The following is an 18386-nucleotide window of genomic DNA, read 5'->3' on the forward strand; positions in this document are numbered from 1 at the left end:
TGCTAAATATATGAAACCCCTTTCAAATACAGTGGTACCTTCGTTCTCAAACTTAATCCGTTCTGGAAGTCCGTTCCAAAACCAAAACGTTCCAAAACCAAGGTGCACTTTCCCATAGAAAGTAATGCAAAATGAAGTAATCCGTTCCAGATTTTTTAAAACAACCCCTAAAACAGCAATTTAACATGAATTTTACTATCTAACGAGACCATTGATCCATAAAATGAAAGCAATAATCAATGTACTACAGTCACACAATCAATCAATCAATCAGTAGCTGAACTAGGTTCCACACAATCACAAAAACAAAACAAAAAAGCTGCAAAAACAAAAATGCAAAATAAATAGCAAAAACAGACAGACCTCGGCATGGCACTCAAAAGGGAAGTGTGGCACTCAAATCGGAAGCATAACACTCCAAACAGAGCATGTTCGGCTTCTGGAAAAAGTTCACAAACCGGAACACTTACTTCCAGGTTTGCAGTGTTTGGGTTTCAAGCTGTTTGAGTTCCAAGGCGTTTCAGAACCAAGGTACCACTGTAGAATAAACAGCCTTCGGTGGGGTTCACCACCAGACACCATGAAAAGCAAGTTATTCTGGATCACTGTCATAGTCTTTCACTTAAAAACTGGTACCTCTTTTCCTCTCCATCAAATGTCGGTGACTATACGTCACACAAAGGAGCCATGTGTTGGAGGGACAGCTGTGGAGCTTTGGTGATGACGACATGGCTTGTGACCTTTAGAGAGATGGGAATAGGAGTCCATTTCCTTCAACAATTACAGTGATTTCTCACTTCCCCCATAACATTTTGACTCCAGCCAGAGAGAGCCCTTGTCCTGTGTTCCTGCTTTCGACACTGTTTCATCAACTGCAAACATTGCTGAGCCTTTTCGCTCTGAGCAAGCACCCAGGAAAGTTGTCCTGCACCATGCAGGTTGGGGCATCTTTCCTGGTTTGGGAGAGAGAGGAGGGGTTGCTAAGCAACCACATGCTTGTCTCTCTTTCCAGGTGTCCCATCAGCTGGTTGGCGATAAAGGGGAAATCAACCAACCAGCCACCTGACCTCCTGGCTAAAACAATGGCTCTATTCACTCTTGGGGTGGGAGGTGCGTGGATTGTGCATGCACAAGGAGAGGAATCTGAGCCAGTGGCCTATTTAATGATGGGTCACCAGCTTGGCCCTATTCAGCCTTCATCTCCTACACCTTGAAGCGATGAACTGAAGCCCCAGACACCATTTTGACCTACTGGCATTCCCTGCAATGGTAAGATACCCCTGTTAAATTCTTCTCCGGTCGCTACATGAGCTGCAGAATATCTCAAGCATCTCAAGCGTGACTCTGGCATCCTACAGTTGTGGAGATAGGAGAGCAAGGGGCAATCTGGAAATAAAATGACTGATGATGTATCTATCACTCATCCTCCAACATTCCCTGCCAATTCAAAGTCAGAAACATTGGTAAATCACTCTGCCTATTTTTTGTCTTTTGCAGGGGTGGTTTCTTCAAACATTCTTGGTGTGTGTCACTAGATTTGTCATGAAATATAATTAGATTTTTTGACCAAATTTGAATCAGATTCTATGGTGGTCCAAGCCACACACCCCCTTCAGGTAATGCCCCTTCTGCAGTGTACTAACAGGCCAGTCTCTATGCAAAAGAACAAATGGAAACAAAATTTCTGACATCAGAAAAAGCAGCATTCAGAAACAAGAAGTGGGATCATTTCAATCTCTCCAGACACTTCTGACTTAAGAGTTGCCTTTCTCAAACAGAGGGATTTTAGAGGGAGACTCCAGGATGAAACTGTCTGGTTAGAACCAATCAAGAAGTCTGAATCTATAAGTTTCTATAAGACTATGGTTTCCTGTTCCCACTGCTGGGGGTAATTTACACAGCAAAACCTGAATGATGGGGTGATCACCAGTTTTTGTTGCTGTGAATTGGTTGCTTTGCTTATCTACAATTGCTGTACTTTTTGAAGTTTCATTCCCATACAGCCCCATTCTCTCTCTCTCTCTCTCTCTCTCTCTCTCTCGGGGTGTGGGTTGTGTGCATATTAACAGTGACTAACAAAGCAAAAATATTACCATATTGCATTTGCTGAAGCTAAGTGGTGGCAGGTATTACTATGTCCCAAAGTGGGGCCATATGGTCTCAAGGTTCAAAGTCTATAAATCCAGACATTTTATCTTGTTTCCAGTGTTCCTGGAACAAGGTAGTTTCTCTCTTGCAGTACCTGATAAATCAGAGGGGCTGTGATTTTCCAGACCGTAGTGCTTTGCAAGTGGTTGTTCTGATAAATATATTTTTGTCAAGTTTGCAGTGGATTTACAGTATGATTCCTAAAACATGTGCTTGGGTCAGTTGATGTTCTTACACACAAACTGACTGTGGTGTCTCACACTCAGTATGATAAATCACATTGCAGACCTGCAGGGAATGTTTTGTTTCATTTAGTAAGCCCTGACAGTCCTTGTGCTGTTGAAGGGAACTGTCTCCATAAGATAAATACTGATAAAAGTCCAGTGGTTGGGTTTGTCAGGATGTGATCCAGAATGACTGATGGGTGGCTTACATACAGCTCTCACTTTCATAAACTTGGAGGCTGGCAGAAAGGTATTTAACAGTATATAACGCTTTTGAAATGGACTTCAGACTTTGAAAACTTATGCTGTAAGACCATAATAGCCTTTAAGTTGCCACATAACTGCTGTCTCCACCCACCCAAATGGGGATGACCTTCAGCCGTCTCCCTCTGTGAATAAATGTCATGTGTGGTTTGACCCTCAGGTTCAAAGCCACAATCCTGGTCCCTCCTCAGAGGCAAAGGGGGAAGAGAGATCACGGGCGTCGGAAGGGAATGGTGAGCTATTTGATGGGATTGGACCTGGGAGTTATAAAAGCTGGGTGGGCAGTAGACAGGGCCAGCCCAAGACATTTTGGCACCCTGAAATTTCATTCTCCTCCCCACCAGGGGAGAAGAGGTGAGGGACGATTTACATCAGGAACAAGTGGGGAAGGAAGACTGACACTGGGATCTGCTTCCTTGATGAGTCCTGGACACCTCACCTTACCTCATCAATGGGCTGGCCCTGAATACAGGTTTATACAGTGGTACCTCAGTTTAAGAACAGTCTGGTTTAAGAACGATTTGTTTTACAAACTCATCAAAACCAGAAATAGTGTCCTGGTCTGAGAACTTTACCTTGGTCTAAGAACAGAATCCGAATGGTGGAAGGGCACAAGCAGTGGGAGGCCTCATTGGGGAAAGCACGCCGCAGTTTAAGAACGGTTTTGGTTTAAGAATGGACTTCCAGTTCACTGCAGGGGCAATGGTGGCATGCTCTGTGTCGTCCGCTTTAAGGACGGCACAGTTCTGGCAGCTAGAGCTTTGGGGGTGAGCACCAGGGCTAGGTGCCCCCCCAAAAAAAATCCCCACGGAGGAGTGGGGATCCTAGGGGAGGCCTCATTGGGGAAAGCACGCCTCGGTTTAAAAACAGTTTTGGTTTAAGAACGGACTTCCCCAACGGATTAAGTTCATAAACCAAGGTACCACTGTATTGGGATCTGCTGCCCCGTCATCTTCTTCTTCCTCCTCCTCCTCCTGCTTTCCACCTCCTGCCATCAAGATTTTCTCAAGATGAATCCCAGAGCACTAACAGAATTATAGGAACAAGGAGGACGCTTCCTTATACCAAGTCAGATTCTTGGTCTGTCTAGCTCAGTACCGGCATCAACTCTCTGGGGCTTCAGGGAGTGGACATCCTCAGGTCTACCTGGTAATGCTATTGGGGACCTTCTGCATGCAAAGTAGGTGCTCTGCCACTGAGCTACAGCCCTTCTCTGATATTTCAGTTTCCCACCCCATAATCTAATTTCTCTCTCCTTTTGTATCAAGTGCCTTCAAAAACATTTCTTGCAAACTCCTGCACAGCCCAGAGGTGCCTCTTGGTCCTGGGATCCTTTGGCTTGCTGATTGGAACAACCATTGGGGTTTGGTTTCTGGGTAAGTACAGGCCAGCTAGGAGGTTGTGCATAGCCAGGCTTAGGTGGGCACATGAAGAAAAGTTGCTTCTTTGGTAGCCCAGTTCTGGTGGTTACTATGTGGGGCGCAGTATCTAGGCTGCTGTTCCACCCTCCTTTTGCCATTGTCCTCTTAGTGAAACAACTGCAGAAGCCCCTTCCCCTTCAGGGGTCGTTCCCTCTCCAGGACCCAGAGGCTGCTCTAACAAGGTGCAGGGAAATGATGGAAGAAGGGGAGAAGGACCAAGACACCCTCGCTGGAGACGCCGGGAGCAAAAAAGGTTTGGAATCTCCAATGCAGCACTAAGTTAAAGGCACTAAAGAGGTGTACTCATTTTGCCCATGAAATGCTTTGCACCAGCAGGGTGTTGTTGCTCAAAAGAACGCATAACCACGTTGTTGATAACTTTGTTGTGCAATGGATTGCGCAATGTGTTGCACAAGTTTCCGTTACTGCAGCTAGGGTTGCCGGACCTCCAGGGTGGCAGGGGTAGGGCTTGAATCTCCAGGTGGGCAAGAGTGCTTTTGATTGATTGATTGATTGATTGATACTACAATTATGCATGCTGTTTCCAAGCTTCAGTTACCAGGAACTTGTTGCAAAATTGCATAGACTCTCCATGGTGAGCTGCTGAAGAATCACCAGGGTCCGCCTCTGTGACACCACCAGGGTCTCAGGTTTAGGCCCTGAAATATCAGGGTCTGGGACGTTTCTGATCTGGCAACCCTAACTGCAACTGCTGCATTAGATTCCTCTGTTGCACAACATTAAAACTCACCTGTCTGCTACTGCAAAAGCCCTAGCGCTAGCAGTCAGAGAATGTGGGATACAGCTGATATATATTACAGTGACTAATACAACATTTTTTAAATGAACTCTTTTTTAAAAAAAAAAAATTATTAAAGATTTTCTTGTTTTACAGAAGTAAGTGTAATGTATCTCATATTTTTTCCATGTAACATTTTTACAAATCAGTTTCATTTGTTGAGACATTAGGGGGAGAAAAAAAGAGAAGGGGTGGAGGGAGGGAAGATGTGGGGGGTCGGGTGGTGATGTTTCTGTAATGCTTAATGTATGTAGGTGTCAGAGCTGCCTCTAGGTCCCAGCTCACAGAGGACCAACGTCAGGCTGTCGCTATGTACAAAAGTCTTTATTGAGGTTTAGTTTCAAAGCCACAGCGCGCAGCTCTACATCTTAAAGCCTAGACCGACGAAGTCCCGTCTGAGTCTCCGCCCCTTCCACACCAGTTTAAGACTCTCGCTTTGCTCCACCTCTTCCTAAGTTCCTTTCTCCTCTGGGCCCTCCTGCCCGCTAGGGTTTCATCCTTTCTGGACTCCTCTGACGCTGACCCTGATGATTCTTCCCCCTCCTTCCGGCGGGCTTTAGGACCTGGTTCCCTATCCGGGCTACCTTCTGTGCCGCTCGCCTGTACATTTGAACTTGGCGCGCGCGCCCAGCCTGCAACTTTCCTCTTGACCGTTCCCTCGCTCTCCGATGGACGCGTGGCCAACCCTGACTCATCTTCTCTCGCTGGTGGTGAATATGTGGGCTCTGATACCTGGGACTCCTCCCCCCCCACTACGCTCTGGTGGGGAAGCTGGTCCTGATTTCCAACTGCTGCTCTGGGAGTCCCCGCTGGCCCCTTGCTTCTGGGGTGTCCCCCTTGGGTCCCCCCTTGCTCTGCCCATCGGCGCCCCCTTCTGTGAATCTTCCGATTTGCTGGAGAGGCTCATGGAATCTCTCGGGCTGCTGTCATCTTCTCCTATGCTGCCCTCGGATTGCTCCCCCTCGCTCTCCATCTCCTCTCCTCCCTGCGCTCCCGCTGAGTCCCTGACAGTAGGGTTTGGTGTCTAGGGTTTGGTGCCTAGGGTGTGGTTGTTTGTTTGTGATTGGCTGTGGTGATCTTTGTTTTCGTGTGTGAGTAACGAACCAAAGACTGGAAAAATGAGAAAATGAGAGAACTCAAAACTGACAGGTTCATCCATATGTGCTTAGAAGAAAGGTGGGATGTGTTTTTGGGGTGCTGGCTGTATGGATAGCGGATCTTTTGAGGAGCACAACTCATCTGTGCAACTCATCTAGCTATTGCCAATAACCAGGTAAAAGCTGAAAGAAGTAAACACAGCTACAAACTCCTTACACCACTATGCTGCCACTATTTCCCCCTCCCCTTAAAAAAAATGCCTTGTGAAGGCCTGATTGCCCCATAATGATGGATAATACAGAATTCCTTCCCAGCAGGGGCAGATCAAGCCCAGCAGGATGAGGTTTTTAATCCACCCCATTGTAGTATTTTTCAGAATAAACAGAAGCAACTTCTTATTGGAAGTGCAGGCTGAGGGTCAATCCAACTGGTTTCTGGTATGCCATGAAAACTGGGATGTCTCCCTGGGGATGCAAATCTGCAGGTGGCTGGGTCACGCCCGGTAAGTGCAGCAAGATGGGGTGTCAAATCTTCCCAATCCCACACACTTTGTTGTCTTGTCTATGAAAGGCAGTTGCATAAATCAGTCCGTCAGCTCACAAGATATGGAACCTGTCCTGGATATCTACAGAACCCCTCCAGAGGTTTCATTATTTCGCATCACTGAAATTGTAGTCTTCCAGGTCTGGTTGTAGCACACTCTTACATGCACACAAACACACACATTTTGTTAGTTTTCTGGGTGACATTTTTATTTTTGGTACCATGTTTGCCTCAACTTTCCACTCAGAGACACTCTCCCATACCACTGATCATTCATTCATTCATTCATTCAAATGTATTTAAATCATTCCCATACCGTTTCACATTTCCAAAGGAATCTTCAAGTGGTTTACAAACTGTCTTTAAATGAAAAAATATTGAACTGAATTACACAGTGCAAACTAGAATCTGATACAAATCACTTTCTCTTATCAGATCTTGCTGCTCTCAAGGCTTCAGCCAGTCACAGATCAACATCTGCCATGCTTTTAAAAAGGCATACTGTATATATATATGTGCAACTTTCAGATTTGATTATTAATATGTAGTTTAAAAAATACTAACTTTGATTATTTTGAACATTTTTTTTAATTGATGTGGTCTTTATCATTTTATTTGCAAACTCATATGAAAATTCATGTTGAAGCATGGTGTAGGCATCCCATCTAACTCCAGTTAAAATGAGCAGCCAATAGGCAGCCAATGTATGGCCTTCCAGATGTGTTCTGGACTACAAGTCCCATCATCCCTTGCCATTGGCCAGGCTGGCTGGCGCTTATGGGAGCTGCAGTCTAACCACATCTGGAGGGCATCCCTGGAGAAGTCCATACCAATGTAGGAAGAGCCAGTGGCCCCATAGATTCATGAACACACACACACACACACACACACTGGTGTGATTTTTTCCAAAGTGATGACTCTTGTCTGTCACTCCTGCAGGCTCACCCACCACAAAGGGGTAAACCTAACAGATGTGAAGCTGAACACCACCCAAGATTTTGCTCAGATTTTGCCCAACTGGAAACGAAACATCAAGAATAAGTGGCAAATGAGGTTGGTCCCCTGCTTAAGCTGAACTCCCATTTTCTTTTCTTTTCTTTTGTTTAATGTCAAAACATGATTTCAGACTTTTTGGGTGGCATCCACTTTCTTTCTTTTTAAATATATATATATATATATATGATTTTCCAACCATACAAAAGTAAAAATCATCACAACAGAAACAATAGTAACAAACGCACACAATTGTATGCCAAAACAATTTCAAATCCAAAAATAGGGATTCTCCAAATCCCGTGACTCCCCTCCCCTGGGTACTGTACATTTTAATTCACACACCCCTGTAACCACTTATTAAAGATTTTTGCTGCAGTAATATCTCCTGAGCAGGATGAATAAAATATTGGGGGGGGGGCAGATAAGCCCCTCCCTGCATAATCAATCACAAAACACGGTGCACACACACCATTTGAATGACACTGTCCATCAGCTTGGGGGAGGGAGGCCCCCCGCAAATATTTTATTGGGGGGGGGGCCAAAGGGACCTTGGCCCCTATGCTCCTGAGTCAGGCAGATGCCAGCCTATTATTGGCTCTTTGTAATCTGCCTTAGGATATATTTGTCTGGAAAATGCCACAGAAATTTGATCAGTCAAGAGGATTCTATCAGCTTACCAATTTCCTCATTATTGCTGTGCATAATGGGTCTGTTTGGGTTTCACAGCATTTAACCACCAATTTGTTTTATTCAGGAGTAGATGTCCTTCGGGTCGCATTGTAGCCCTCAAATGTTCTGGTAAGTAACCCAAACTCGCCTTATGGTACTTCAGAAACCATCATACTTTGGCGCCCTGATTTGCCCTGAAAAAAGCACCTTTCCACCAATAGCCAAATCCGATGTTGTTAACATCCAGCCATCTTTCATAAACAGACAAACAAACATCTAAGGCAGGCATAGGCAACTTTCGGCCCTCCAGATGTTTTAGCCTACAATTCCCATGATCCCTAGCTAAGAGCACCAGTGGTCAGGGATGATGAGAATTCTAGTCCAAAACATCTGGAGGGCCGAAGGCTGCCTATGCCTGATCTAAGGCAATGCACACTCTGGGTGTAAAATGAGATGTGTGCAGCCATTTGCACATTGAGAGCCTTTATCTGGATTAAATAGAACATGCTTTATTCCCATCCTTTGCTGTGACTGAGGTCCAATCTGCACAAAACTGAGGTGTGCCTCAGGAACCTTCGCATTCTTAAAGGATGCTGGGCTGTGGCCCTTTACCCTAGGAATACCTCAACACTCTTCCAAGCAAAGGTTGTTTTTCTCTCAGAATGTGAATTTTATTATTTCGGTCACAGACCAGTTCCAGCCCACATACAATATCAAGGAAGTCATAAAACACGATAGAGATACATTTGAATTTGCAGTTAGGTATAACAGGGACAAGGGACGCAGGTGGCGCTGTGGGTTAAAGCCTCAGCGCCTAGGACTTGCCGATCGAAAGGTCGGCGGTTCGAATCCCTGCGGCGGGGTGCGCTCCCGCTGCTCGGTCCCAGCGCCTGCCAACCTAGCAGTTCGAAAGCACCTCCGGGTGCAAGTAGATAAATAGGGACCGCTTACCAGTGGGAAGGTAAACGGCGTTTCCGTGTGCGGCTCTGGCTCGCCAGAGCAGCGATGTCACGCTGGCCACGTGACCCGGAAGTGTCTCCGGACAGCGCTGGCCCCTGGCCTCTTAAGTGAGATGGGCGCACAATCCCAGAGTCTGTCAAGACTGGCCCGTACGGGCAGGGGTACCTTTACCTTTACCTTTATAACAGGGACAATATAGATATAGCAACAGTTAAAAAAGATATAAATTAAAACTTAGTCACTAACATATAACCTAAAATTATCATTTAAAACCTTAATCATTATGATAGCACAGCTTGTTCCCTAAGTTTTATGGCAATCACACAGAATTTGGCTACCCTTAAAGTGATCTCAGGATCCTCTACCAGGGATTTTAGACATTGAAGTTTGGATTCATTTGGAGATTTTTGCATAGCAGGGGTAATAAATACCGAGTGTATATCCCCGTAGAAATGGCAGTGTAACAAGGCATGAGAGACAGTTTCTACCTCCATCAAGCCGCAAGGGCAGACTCATTCCGCATATAGTTTATCCTCAAATCTGCCCTGCAATAAGGCAGATGGCAGCACGTTGAATCTAGCAAGGGTAAATGATCGTGTGTATTTAGGTATTTGTGATTTTGACAAATAATTTGCTGGGGCAAATCCTCTCCCATTATCTTTTATTGCTGGGTGTTTATTCATCTTGCTCACGTGGCATTGCAGTTCCACATCCCAAATTCGTTGGCGGATTATTGCTCTAGCTTTCTCATAACCTACAGCTACCAGGGCCTGTGGGGAAAACCCCAAGCCTCTTAGCTTTTCATGCAGTGTAGCTTTCCATTTGGATTGGTAGGAATCCCAACAGGGGAAAAGATAAGTTTTTCTCTCTCTTAGATTCCTTGAGAGCTAATCTGAGGAGTGAGCCCCTCCACCTTTCATCTTCCCCACAGAGTGTGGCTCCAAGGCTTCACAGGCAGTGGAGAGAAAGGACCCATCTCTGGGGCACTGGCCATGGCAGGTCACCCTTTATCACGAGGCCAACCATTTTTGCGCAGGCTCTATGGTGTCGCAGGAATGGATCGTCACAGCTGCTCACTGCATGCACAAGTAAGCATGGGAGAATCTGACTCCAACAGCAGGAAAGAAGGGGCAGATTTGGCCAAATCTTTGTCGGTTTTTCATAGAATTGTAGGGACCACAAGGGTCATCTTGTCCAACCCCCTTTTCGCCTAGCGTGGTGCTCAAATCCACAACCCTAAGATTAAGAGTTTCATGCACTGTCGACTGAGCTGTCCCAGCTCTTCTGGACAGTTTTGTGTAGGGATGCAAATTTATAGTTGCATGGACAAGTCCTCCCGGTGCATAGCTCATAGGTAAGTCATTGGCTACCTACCATCTTACTTAGTGGATAATCGGCTCAGCCTTGAGACACCATTTTTATCTGGATGGAGGACCATGCATGGAGTGAAAAAGGGAAGGCTGCTCTCCTCTGCTAATGGCCCCCATCAATTGATAGCAACAGAAGCAACTTAGCAAAATAAGGTTTCTTGCATAGGGAAGCCAGTGAGGGTCACTGGGTGTCATTGGCTTTGAGGAGGGAACAGAATGGGTGGTATTGCCCCCAGAAGATGTCACTGTTGGGGGAACATGCAACAACCTCATACTGAGCCAGAACATCGAGGTCCATCCAGCTCAGTATTACCCACCATAGCTGGCAGAACCTCTCCAGGGACTTAAATGGGATATGCTGGGGATAAAACCCGATACCTCTTGCATGAAGAACAGATGCTGTACCAGCAAGCTATGGTCCTTACCTGTGGATGGCACTTGATGCAGTCCCATCTCCAGGTTTTTTGGGGTGTTGGGTAATGAACTCTTCAGGCAAGGTCTTAGTATATAGGAGAGAGGGTATGCAAACAGGTTTTCTCACCTCTCCCCACTGTTTCCAAACATGTTGGGCTTTTCCATGCAAAACGAGACAGGTGGACCACTTGGACTACTGCAATGTGCTCTATGTGGGGCTACCTTTGAAGGTGACCCAGAAACTACAACCAATCCAGAATGTGGCAGCTAGACTGGTGACTGGGAGCGGCCACTGAGACCATATAACACCAGTCCTGAAAGACCTACATTGGCTCCCAGTACGTTTCCAAGCACAATTCAAAGTGTTGGTGCTGACCTTTAAAGCCCTAAATGGCCTCGGCCCAGTATACCTGAAGGAGCGTCTCCACTCCCATCGTTCAACTCAAACACTGAGGTCCAGCTCCGAGGGCCTTCTGGCGGTTCCCTCCCTGAGAGAAGTGAGGTTGCAGAAAACCAGGCAGAGGGCCTTCTCGGTAGTGGTGCCCGCCCTGTGGAACGCCCTCCCAATCCGATGTCAAGGAAATAAACGAATCTGACTTTTAGAAGACATCTGAAGGCAGCCCTGTTTAGGGAAGTTTTTAATGTTTGGTGTTTTATCACATTTTTAACGCAGCCAGATAGGTGGGGTATAAATAATAAATTATTATTATTACTATCATCATTGTTATTCGGTCTTGAAACCCTTTCTGTGGTGGTGGGGGATGAGTGTTCAGACCCCTGGGCCCTCACTTGTGGGGTGCCTCAAGGTTCCGTCCTCTCCCCCATGCTTTTTAACATCTATATGAAGCCGCTGGGAGAGATCATCAGGGGGTTTGGACTGGGTGTTCATCAATATGCAGATGATACCCAGCTCTACCTCTCTTTCAAATCAGAACCAGTGAAGGCGGTGAAGGTCCTGTGTGAGTGCCTGGAGGCGGTTGGAGGATGGATGGCAGCTAATGGATTGAGGTTGAATCCTGACAAGACAGAAGTACTGTTTTTGGGGGACAGGGGGCGGGCTGGTGTGGAGGACTCCCTGGTCCTGAATAGGGTAACTGTGCCCCTGAAGGACCAGGTGCGCAGCCTGGGAGTCATTTTGGACTCACAGCTGTCCATGGAGGCGCAGGTCAATTCTGTATCCAGGGCAGCTGTCTACCAACTCCACCTGGTACGCAGGCTGAGACCCTACCTGCCTGCGGACTGTCTCGCCAGAGTGGTGCATGCTCTAGTTATCTCCCGCTTGGACTACTGCAATGCGCTCTACGTGGGGCTACCTTTGAAGGTGACTCGGAAACTACAACTAATCCAGAATGCGGCAGCTAGACTGGTGACTGGGGGCGGCCGCCGAGACCACATAACACCAGTCTTGAAAGACCTACATTGGCTCCCAGTACGTTTCCGAGCACAATTCAAAGTGCTGGTGTTGACCTTTAAAGCCCTAAACGGCCTCGGCCCAGTATACCTGAAGGAGCATCTCCACCTCCATCGTTCTGCCCGGACGCTGAGGTCCAGTGCCGAGGGCCTTCTGGCGGTTCCCTCATTGCGAGAAGCAAAGCTACAGGGAACCAGGCAGAGGGCCTTCTCGGTTGTGGCGCCTGCCCTGTGGAACGCCCTCCCATCAGATGTCAAAGCAATAAATAACTACCTGACATTCAGAAGACATCTTAAGGCAGCCCTGTTCAGGGAAGTTTTTAATGTATTTTAGTGTATTTTTGGTTTTTATGGAAGCCGCCCAGAGTGGCTGGGGAGACCCAGCCAGATGGGCGGGGTACAAATAATAAATTATTATTATTATTATTATTTCTGAATATCTGGCACATTCATCCTCTGGAGCTGGAAGCAAAAAAGCCCAGTGAGGCATGCTCAGGATTTTTGTTTGGTTCCAGGCTTTCCGGCTGGGTGGCCTTTGCTGGGCTTGAAGACCACACCAGTGTCAAAGAGCAGGTGGAGGTGGCAGTGGAGAAGGCAGTTCCCCACCCCAACTACAGCAGCAGGAGCCCCGACTATGACATTGCAATGCTGAAGCTGAAGGAGCCTCTGCGTTTCTCAGGTGAGCTGTGCCAGCAGCTGGTGACGGTGTGCCATTTATCCATAACAAAGGATCCAGATTTGCAAAGGGAGCTTTATACATGTAAGTGCACATTTATAAATAATTGCTAGAATTCAAATGGAAATGCAATTAATTGCACCATAGTGTGCTTCCTCATTCTGTTGTCCAGGTTTTGCTAACTGTTGATGGGCAACTTCATATCGTGCTTAATGTTTAAACCAGACTTGGGCTGGGCATCCTTTTAAAGAAAGGAGTGGCCACTGCAAAGCAGGACACACGGCCACCATCCACCCCACTTTGAGAAGGACTCTCACACCATAAGCTTTGCTCTTGGCACAAAGGCTAAAGGTGGGAACTGGAACTCCTACACCAGGGGTTGGCAAGGCTTACTGGGCATGGGACGGATCACTCCCGCGGAGAACCTCCATGGGCTGGACAGGTGCAACATGATGCCAGAAATCGTATCTGCACACATCCGCAGTGCCGGAAATTGCTTCTGCGCATGCCCAGACGCCAAAAGTTGTGCCTGCGCAAAAGTGATTTCCGGCATCTGGGCACGTGCAGAAGCAATTTCTGGAGCTGCGGAAGAGAGCCCCCACACCGCACTGTGCCGGCTTAGCGCAGCACGCAGGGACTCGCCGAGCAGGCAGCTCGGTTTGGGGGCAGCTCGTGGGCTGGTTAAAAGGCCTCCATGGGCCGCAGGTTAAGGACCCTTGTTCTACACCTTCAGTTCAATGGCTATAAGATATATCCTTCCTTCCAAGATACTGTTGGAGCTATATGTTTGCCCCAGTACCATCAAGACATCCCTAGCGGAAGCACATGCTGGATTTCGGCTCAGGACACCACAAGATTAGAAAATGGTAAGTAACAAACCTAGGGAGATTTTATTTAAAAAATGTTTATGTATATAGAGATATCATTGTTGCAAGGAACAGGATGTTGTTGCTTGTTTTGCAGCCACAGGCGACCCTGCTGAGACACTGACAGAAGTGCCAGTGACCCTGCTCAGCACCCAGAAGTGCAACAGCTCATGTAGGATGGCAGGGGAGCTCAGCCCTAGAATGCTCTGTGCCCATTACTTGGATGGAAACACTGAGGCCTGCAAGGTAATAACTGGGAAGTGTGTGGCTTTGCAGTTGCAGTGGGATAGGGGACACGTGGGGTCAGAAATACCAGGGTGAGAGCAAATGCAAAATTTGCAAAACCAAAAACTTCGGTTTTGCAAATTTCAGTGGCGCACTGTGCAAGACCAAAATTTGGCACTCACGCCACCTCTTGCCTTCCGTTCTGCTCAGTTCACAATGTCAAAGTTGCAGCACCCCCTAGGCTCAGCGCCCATTGCAGCAGAATCATTTGCACTGCCTAAATCCTTCTCTGGTGAGGAGTCCCTAAAGGGTGAGGGAATCCCTACAGAATGGCCAGAATCCAAGGAAAAGTAGTTTAAAATATTTGATTATTTTCAAATTGTATTACATATTAGTGAAATAATCATTTGACAAAAGTTAAGTTTTATTAAAAAATAAAATCAGAGCCTAGTGCTCTGATAGCTTTCCAAATTGCCTTTGCATTCAGGAAAGAGCAGGTTCTAATTTGAGCAACAGAATACAGTTATTTCCTGCATTACATTTCCTGACATCAGCTCAAGTCAAAGGGCTCAGAGACTTCATTTTTAAAATTGCATACACATATTCACAGAGAGAGAAAATGGAACAGAGCTGACAGTGCCTCAGTTTTAGCCAATGAGGTCTATAGAACCTTGTCTAAGTTGCTTTCCTGTACAAAATGGATATTTCCCAAGAAAAAAGCAAATGTTTATCAATCGTTCTCTACTCCATGGATGGTAAATTCTTTCCCTTTCTGTTTAAACATGATAAAACAGCTCTCTCTTCTGGTGGTTTCATTTATGTCTTCTCTTCTTCTGCCTTTTTAATGCTAGAATTTGTTTACTGTTCCTCTACCCCTGGCTATTACTGGATTTTAATGTTTTAATGTTTTATTGGGACGCAGGTGGCGCTGTGGGACTTGCCGATCGAAAGGTCGGCGGTTCGAATCCCTGCGGCGGGGTGCGCTCCCGCTGCTCGGTCCCAGCACCTGCCAACCTAGCAGTTCGAAAGCACCCCCGGGTGCAAGTAGATAAATAGGGACCGCTTACCAGCGGGAAGGTAAACGGCGTTTCCGTGTGCGGCTCTGGCTCGCCAGAGCAGCGATGTCACGCTGGCCACGTGACCCGGAAGTGTCTCCGGACAGCGCTGGCCCCTGGCCTCTTAAGTGAGATGGGCGCACAACCCCAGAGTCTGTCAAGACTGGCCCGTACGGGCAGGGGTACCTTTACCTTTACCTTTAATGTTTTATTGTTCATAAGCCACCCAGAGAACACTGTCATGGGAAGGGACGCTATAGATGTTCTAAACAGGCAAACTTGGTGGAAATAAGTCTCCTTCCTGAATTAAGAATAGCTTGGTAAAAAGCAGAGTGACTAGGTTACAGGAGGCCAGGTAAAAAATAAACAAATCCTATTTCCCTCTGGATTGAGAGATCAGGACATCGACACATATCAGAGACCATCTCCTTGCTTTTTGCAGGCCAAGTGGGGAGGCCCTCTGGTTTGTCTGCTTGAGCACGTCTGGCGTCTGGTGGGGATTGGGAGCCAGAGGACCGGGTGCAAGGAGCCTGGACAACCTGGTGTTTATACAGAGGTGGCAGAGTTCCTGGACTGGATCCATCATGTCATGGAGGTGAGTGGGGGGTGAGGCTGGGAGAGCTGGAGCCAGTTCATGCAACCATCATTGCAGCGGAACACTTGGCTGCAATGATGTTCCTGCCACCTACCTAAATATTCACCATGTGAGAACACACATTTGGAGCATCCTGAGGACCACATAATCCACAGGGATGCTGCAGGAAAGAGGATGCTGGACTAGGACAAGTTTAGTCTGCTCCAGCTGCAGGGCTCTTATGTTTACAGAGCCCTTTAACAGTGCAGGAGAGACTCACACAAGTTCTTGCACTTCTGGGACAAAAGGGGTGGACACGAAACAAGAAATTATGTTCATATGTAGTGGGGGTGTAAATATGTACATTTTTTTTCCAGCAAAGGGTGTTTAAGGAGATAGCAGAAATCACGGGGTTAAAGCTGACCAAAAGTCCAGAGGTAGCATTATTATCAATTTAAAATCCGGTGGAAGGTTCGCAGGCTATGAAGGACTTGCTGACAAATTTATTGACAGCCACACGAATTACGATAGCTAGCAAGTGGAAGGGGCAAGCAGAATATAAAATGGAAGAATGGTGCAAAGAGGTTTGGGATATAGTCATTAATGATAAATTAAAGTGTGCCACTAAGGCAGGGGTCACCAATCTAAGGCCCATGGGCTGGAAGCGGGCCGTGGAGGTCGTTTGACCGGCCCACAAGCCACCCCCAAACCGAGCTGCCTGCTTGCGAGCTGCGCTAAACTGGCACAGTGGGGCACAGGGACTCACTTCCGAGGTGCTGGAAATCGCATCTGCCCATGTGCAGACGCTGGAAATCACGGGCGCACATGTGATCCAGCCCATGGAGGGATCTCCGCGGGACCGATCCAGCCCAGGCAAGATAAAGCTTGCCGCCCCCTGCACTAAGTTAAGACTGGGAATATGTAGGAGAAATGGTTTTGAAGAGATATGGTGTTTGTAGAATTTGTATTGTTAAAACAGAAAGGGCTTAAACCAGTGCAAGAGGTGTCAAAATTTTGGGAGGTTGGAGTTATAATGGAATGGTCTCGGTAGTGGGGTGCACATTTTTATGATTCTTTATGCATGATTAATAATTTAATAAAATGCAAAAAAGGAAGTGAAGCAAAAAGGGAAGGCCCCTTAGCCCTCCGCTCCCCATAAAAGTAAGATGCTACTATTTCTACTTCATTTTAATATGAAAAAATGCCCTCCAAGAGCCATGCTGGTGCCAGGTTTTCCCAAGGCAGAACCAGAACAGAACTCTTAATAAGCAAGAGCCTTTCAGAATGTTTTCTCTTCCTGCTTTGCCCCAGCCAACCTGCACCCAGCTTTAGGAGCAGCCCAACCATTAGGCAGAAGGAAGCAGCTACCTTGGGTGTGCTGCAGGGCAGGGAGCCAGTGTGGTGTAGTGGTTAAGAGAAGTAGACTTGTAATCTGGTGAACCAGGTTCTCTTCCCCGCTCCTCCACATGCAGCTGCTGGGTGCCTTGGGCTAGTCACACTTCTCTGAAGTCTCTCAGCCTCACTCACCTCACAAAGTGTTTGTTGTGGGGGAGGAAGGGAAAGGAGAATGTTAGCCGCTTTGAGACTCCTTAGGGTAGTGATAAAGCAGGATATCAAATCCAAACTCTTCTTCTTCTTCAGAAGTCAGCCTGCCCTGTACTCCCTAAGCTAGACTGCTGAGTAGGTGGAGGGATTTCTCCGATCACTGAAGAGGCAACTGCCAGTCCAGTTGACTTCAGTACATGGAAAAGGAGGGGTGCCATCTTGCTCTTTCCCCAAAATGTGTTGAGCCACTATCACTGGGGACAATGACTTGAAAGACATAGGATTAGCCTACTAGAAAGACACAAACCCAGCAGCTTTCATTTTAGAAATTCAGGGTTCAGTCAAGCAATGGCTCAAAAGCTGTCCCACTGCCTTCCAGAGCTACTAGTCGCCAGTGGGTGAGCACAGAAGACCCTCTGCATGCCCCACATCCAGAGTCCATTGTCCCACCTTGCAACAGCACAGAATCCAGAACTCAAACCAGGAAGTTTCTCCTGCCCCTTCAACATTCCCACTTCTGAGCTCATGGGGCTGAGAACCTGTCGTTGTGGAACGTTCTGTTCCAAGGATGAAATCTTATGCAATTGCTCAATAGCACATTCTGCTGGGTGAACTAGCACACATCTGCCTTGCCAAAAAAGAAAACCACCTTCCTAAGCCCTCACCTGTGCTAATATCATTAACTTTTAGCTGAAAGAGGGCGCAATGAGCACACCATCAGACAGCCACTGGATGAATGGGTAAATGTGGTTCCAAGTGAGTGTAAAGTGATGCACACTGAGGCTATACAGTAAAATCACAACTTCACATATACACTGGTGGCCTCTGAGCTGGCAATGAATGGCTTGGAAAGGAATCTTAAGGGCTGTGACGGATTGCTCAAGGAAAATGTCAGCCCAGGGTGCAGCATCTGCAAAAAAAAAAGTTAATTCTGTTCTAGAGATCAATAGGGAATGGAATGCAAAAATTCTAATGATGCCATTATATGAATCTATTGTGTGAACAAACTGGGAATATCGTGCACAGTTCAGATCACCCCATCTGAAAAAACTGGAAAGGGGCAACCAAAATGACTAAGGAAAGAGGCACTGGCCATATTTCACAGTAAAGGAGACAATGACATTGAGGC

The 18386-nt window shown here is 46.9% G+C and overlaps 1 protein-coding gene across 1 annotated transcript; it reads left to right on the plus strand.

Annotated features, from left to right (window-relative positions):
- Positions 1-1141: 1141 nt before the first annotated feature.
- Positions 1142-15846, plus strand: TMPRSS5 (transmembrane serine protease 5; the record flags this gene model as incomplete). The annotated part of the gene is given in 14 exon segments (XM_079954802.1): positions 1142-1269; positions 2797-2869; positions 3905-4012; positions 4167-4310; positions 6321-6456; positions 7437-7550; positions 8248-8291; positions 10054-10210; positions 12832-12995; positions 13760-13858; positions 13956-14104; positions 15581-15745; positions 15748-15828; positions 15832-15846. Coding segments are annotated over 14 exon segments (1452 nt in total). The 5' UTR covers positions 1142-1266.
- Between the last annotated feature and the right edge of the window lie 2540 nt (positions 15847-18386).

The sequence above is a fragment of the Podarcis cretensis genome (assembly GCF_951804945.1).
Source record: "Podarcis cretensis genome assembly, chromosome: 15".
In the NCBI taxonomy this organism is placed as follows: Eukaryota; Metazoa; Chordata; class Lepidosauria; order Squamata; family Lacertidae; genus Podarcis; species Podarcis cretensis.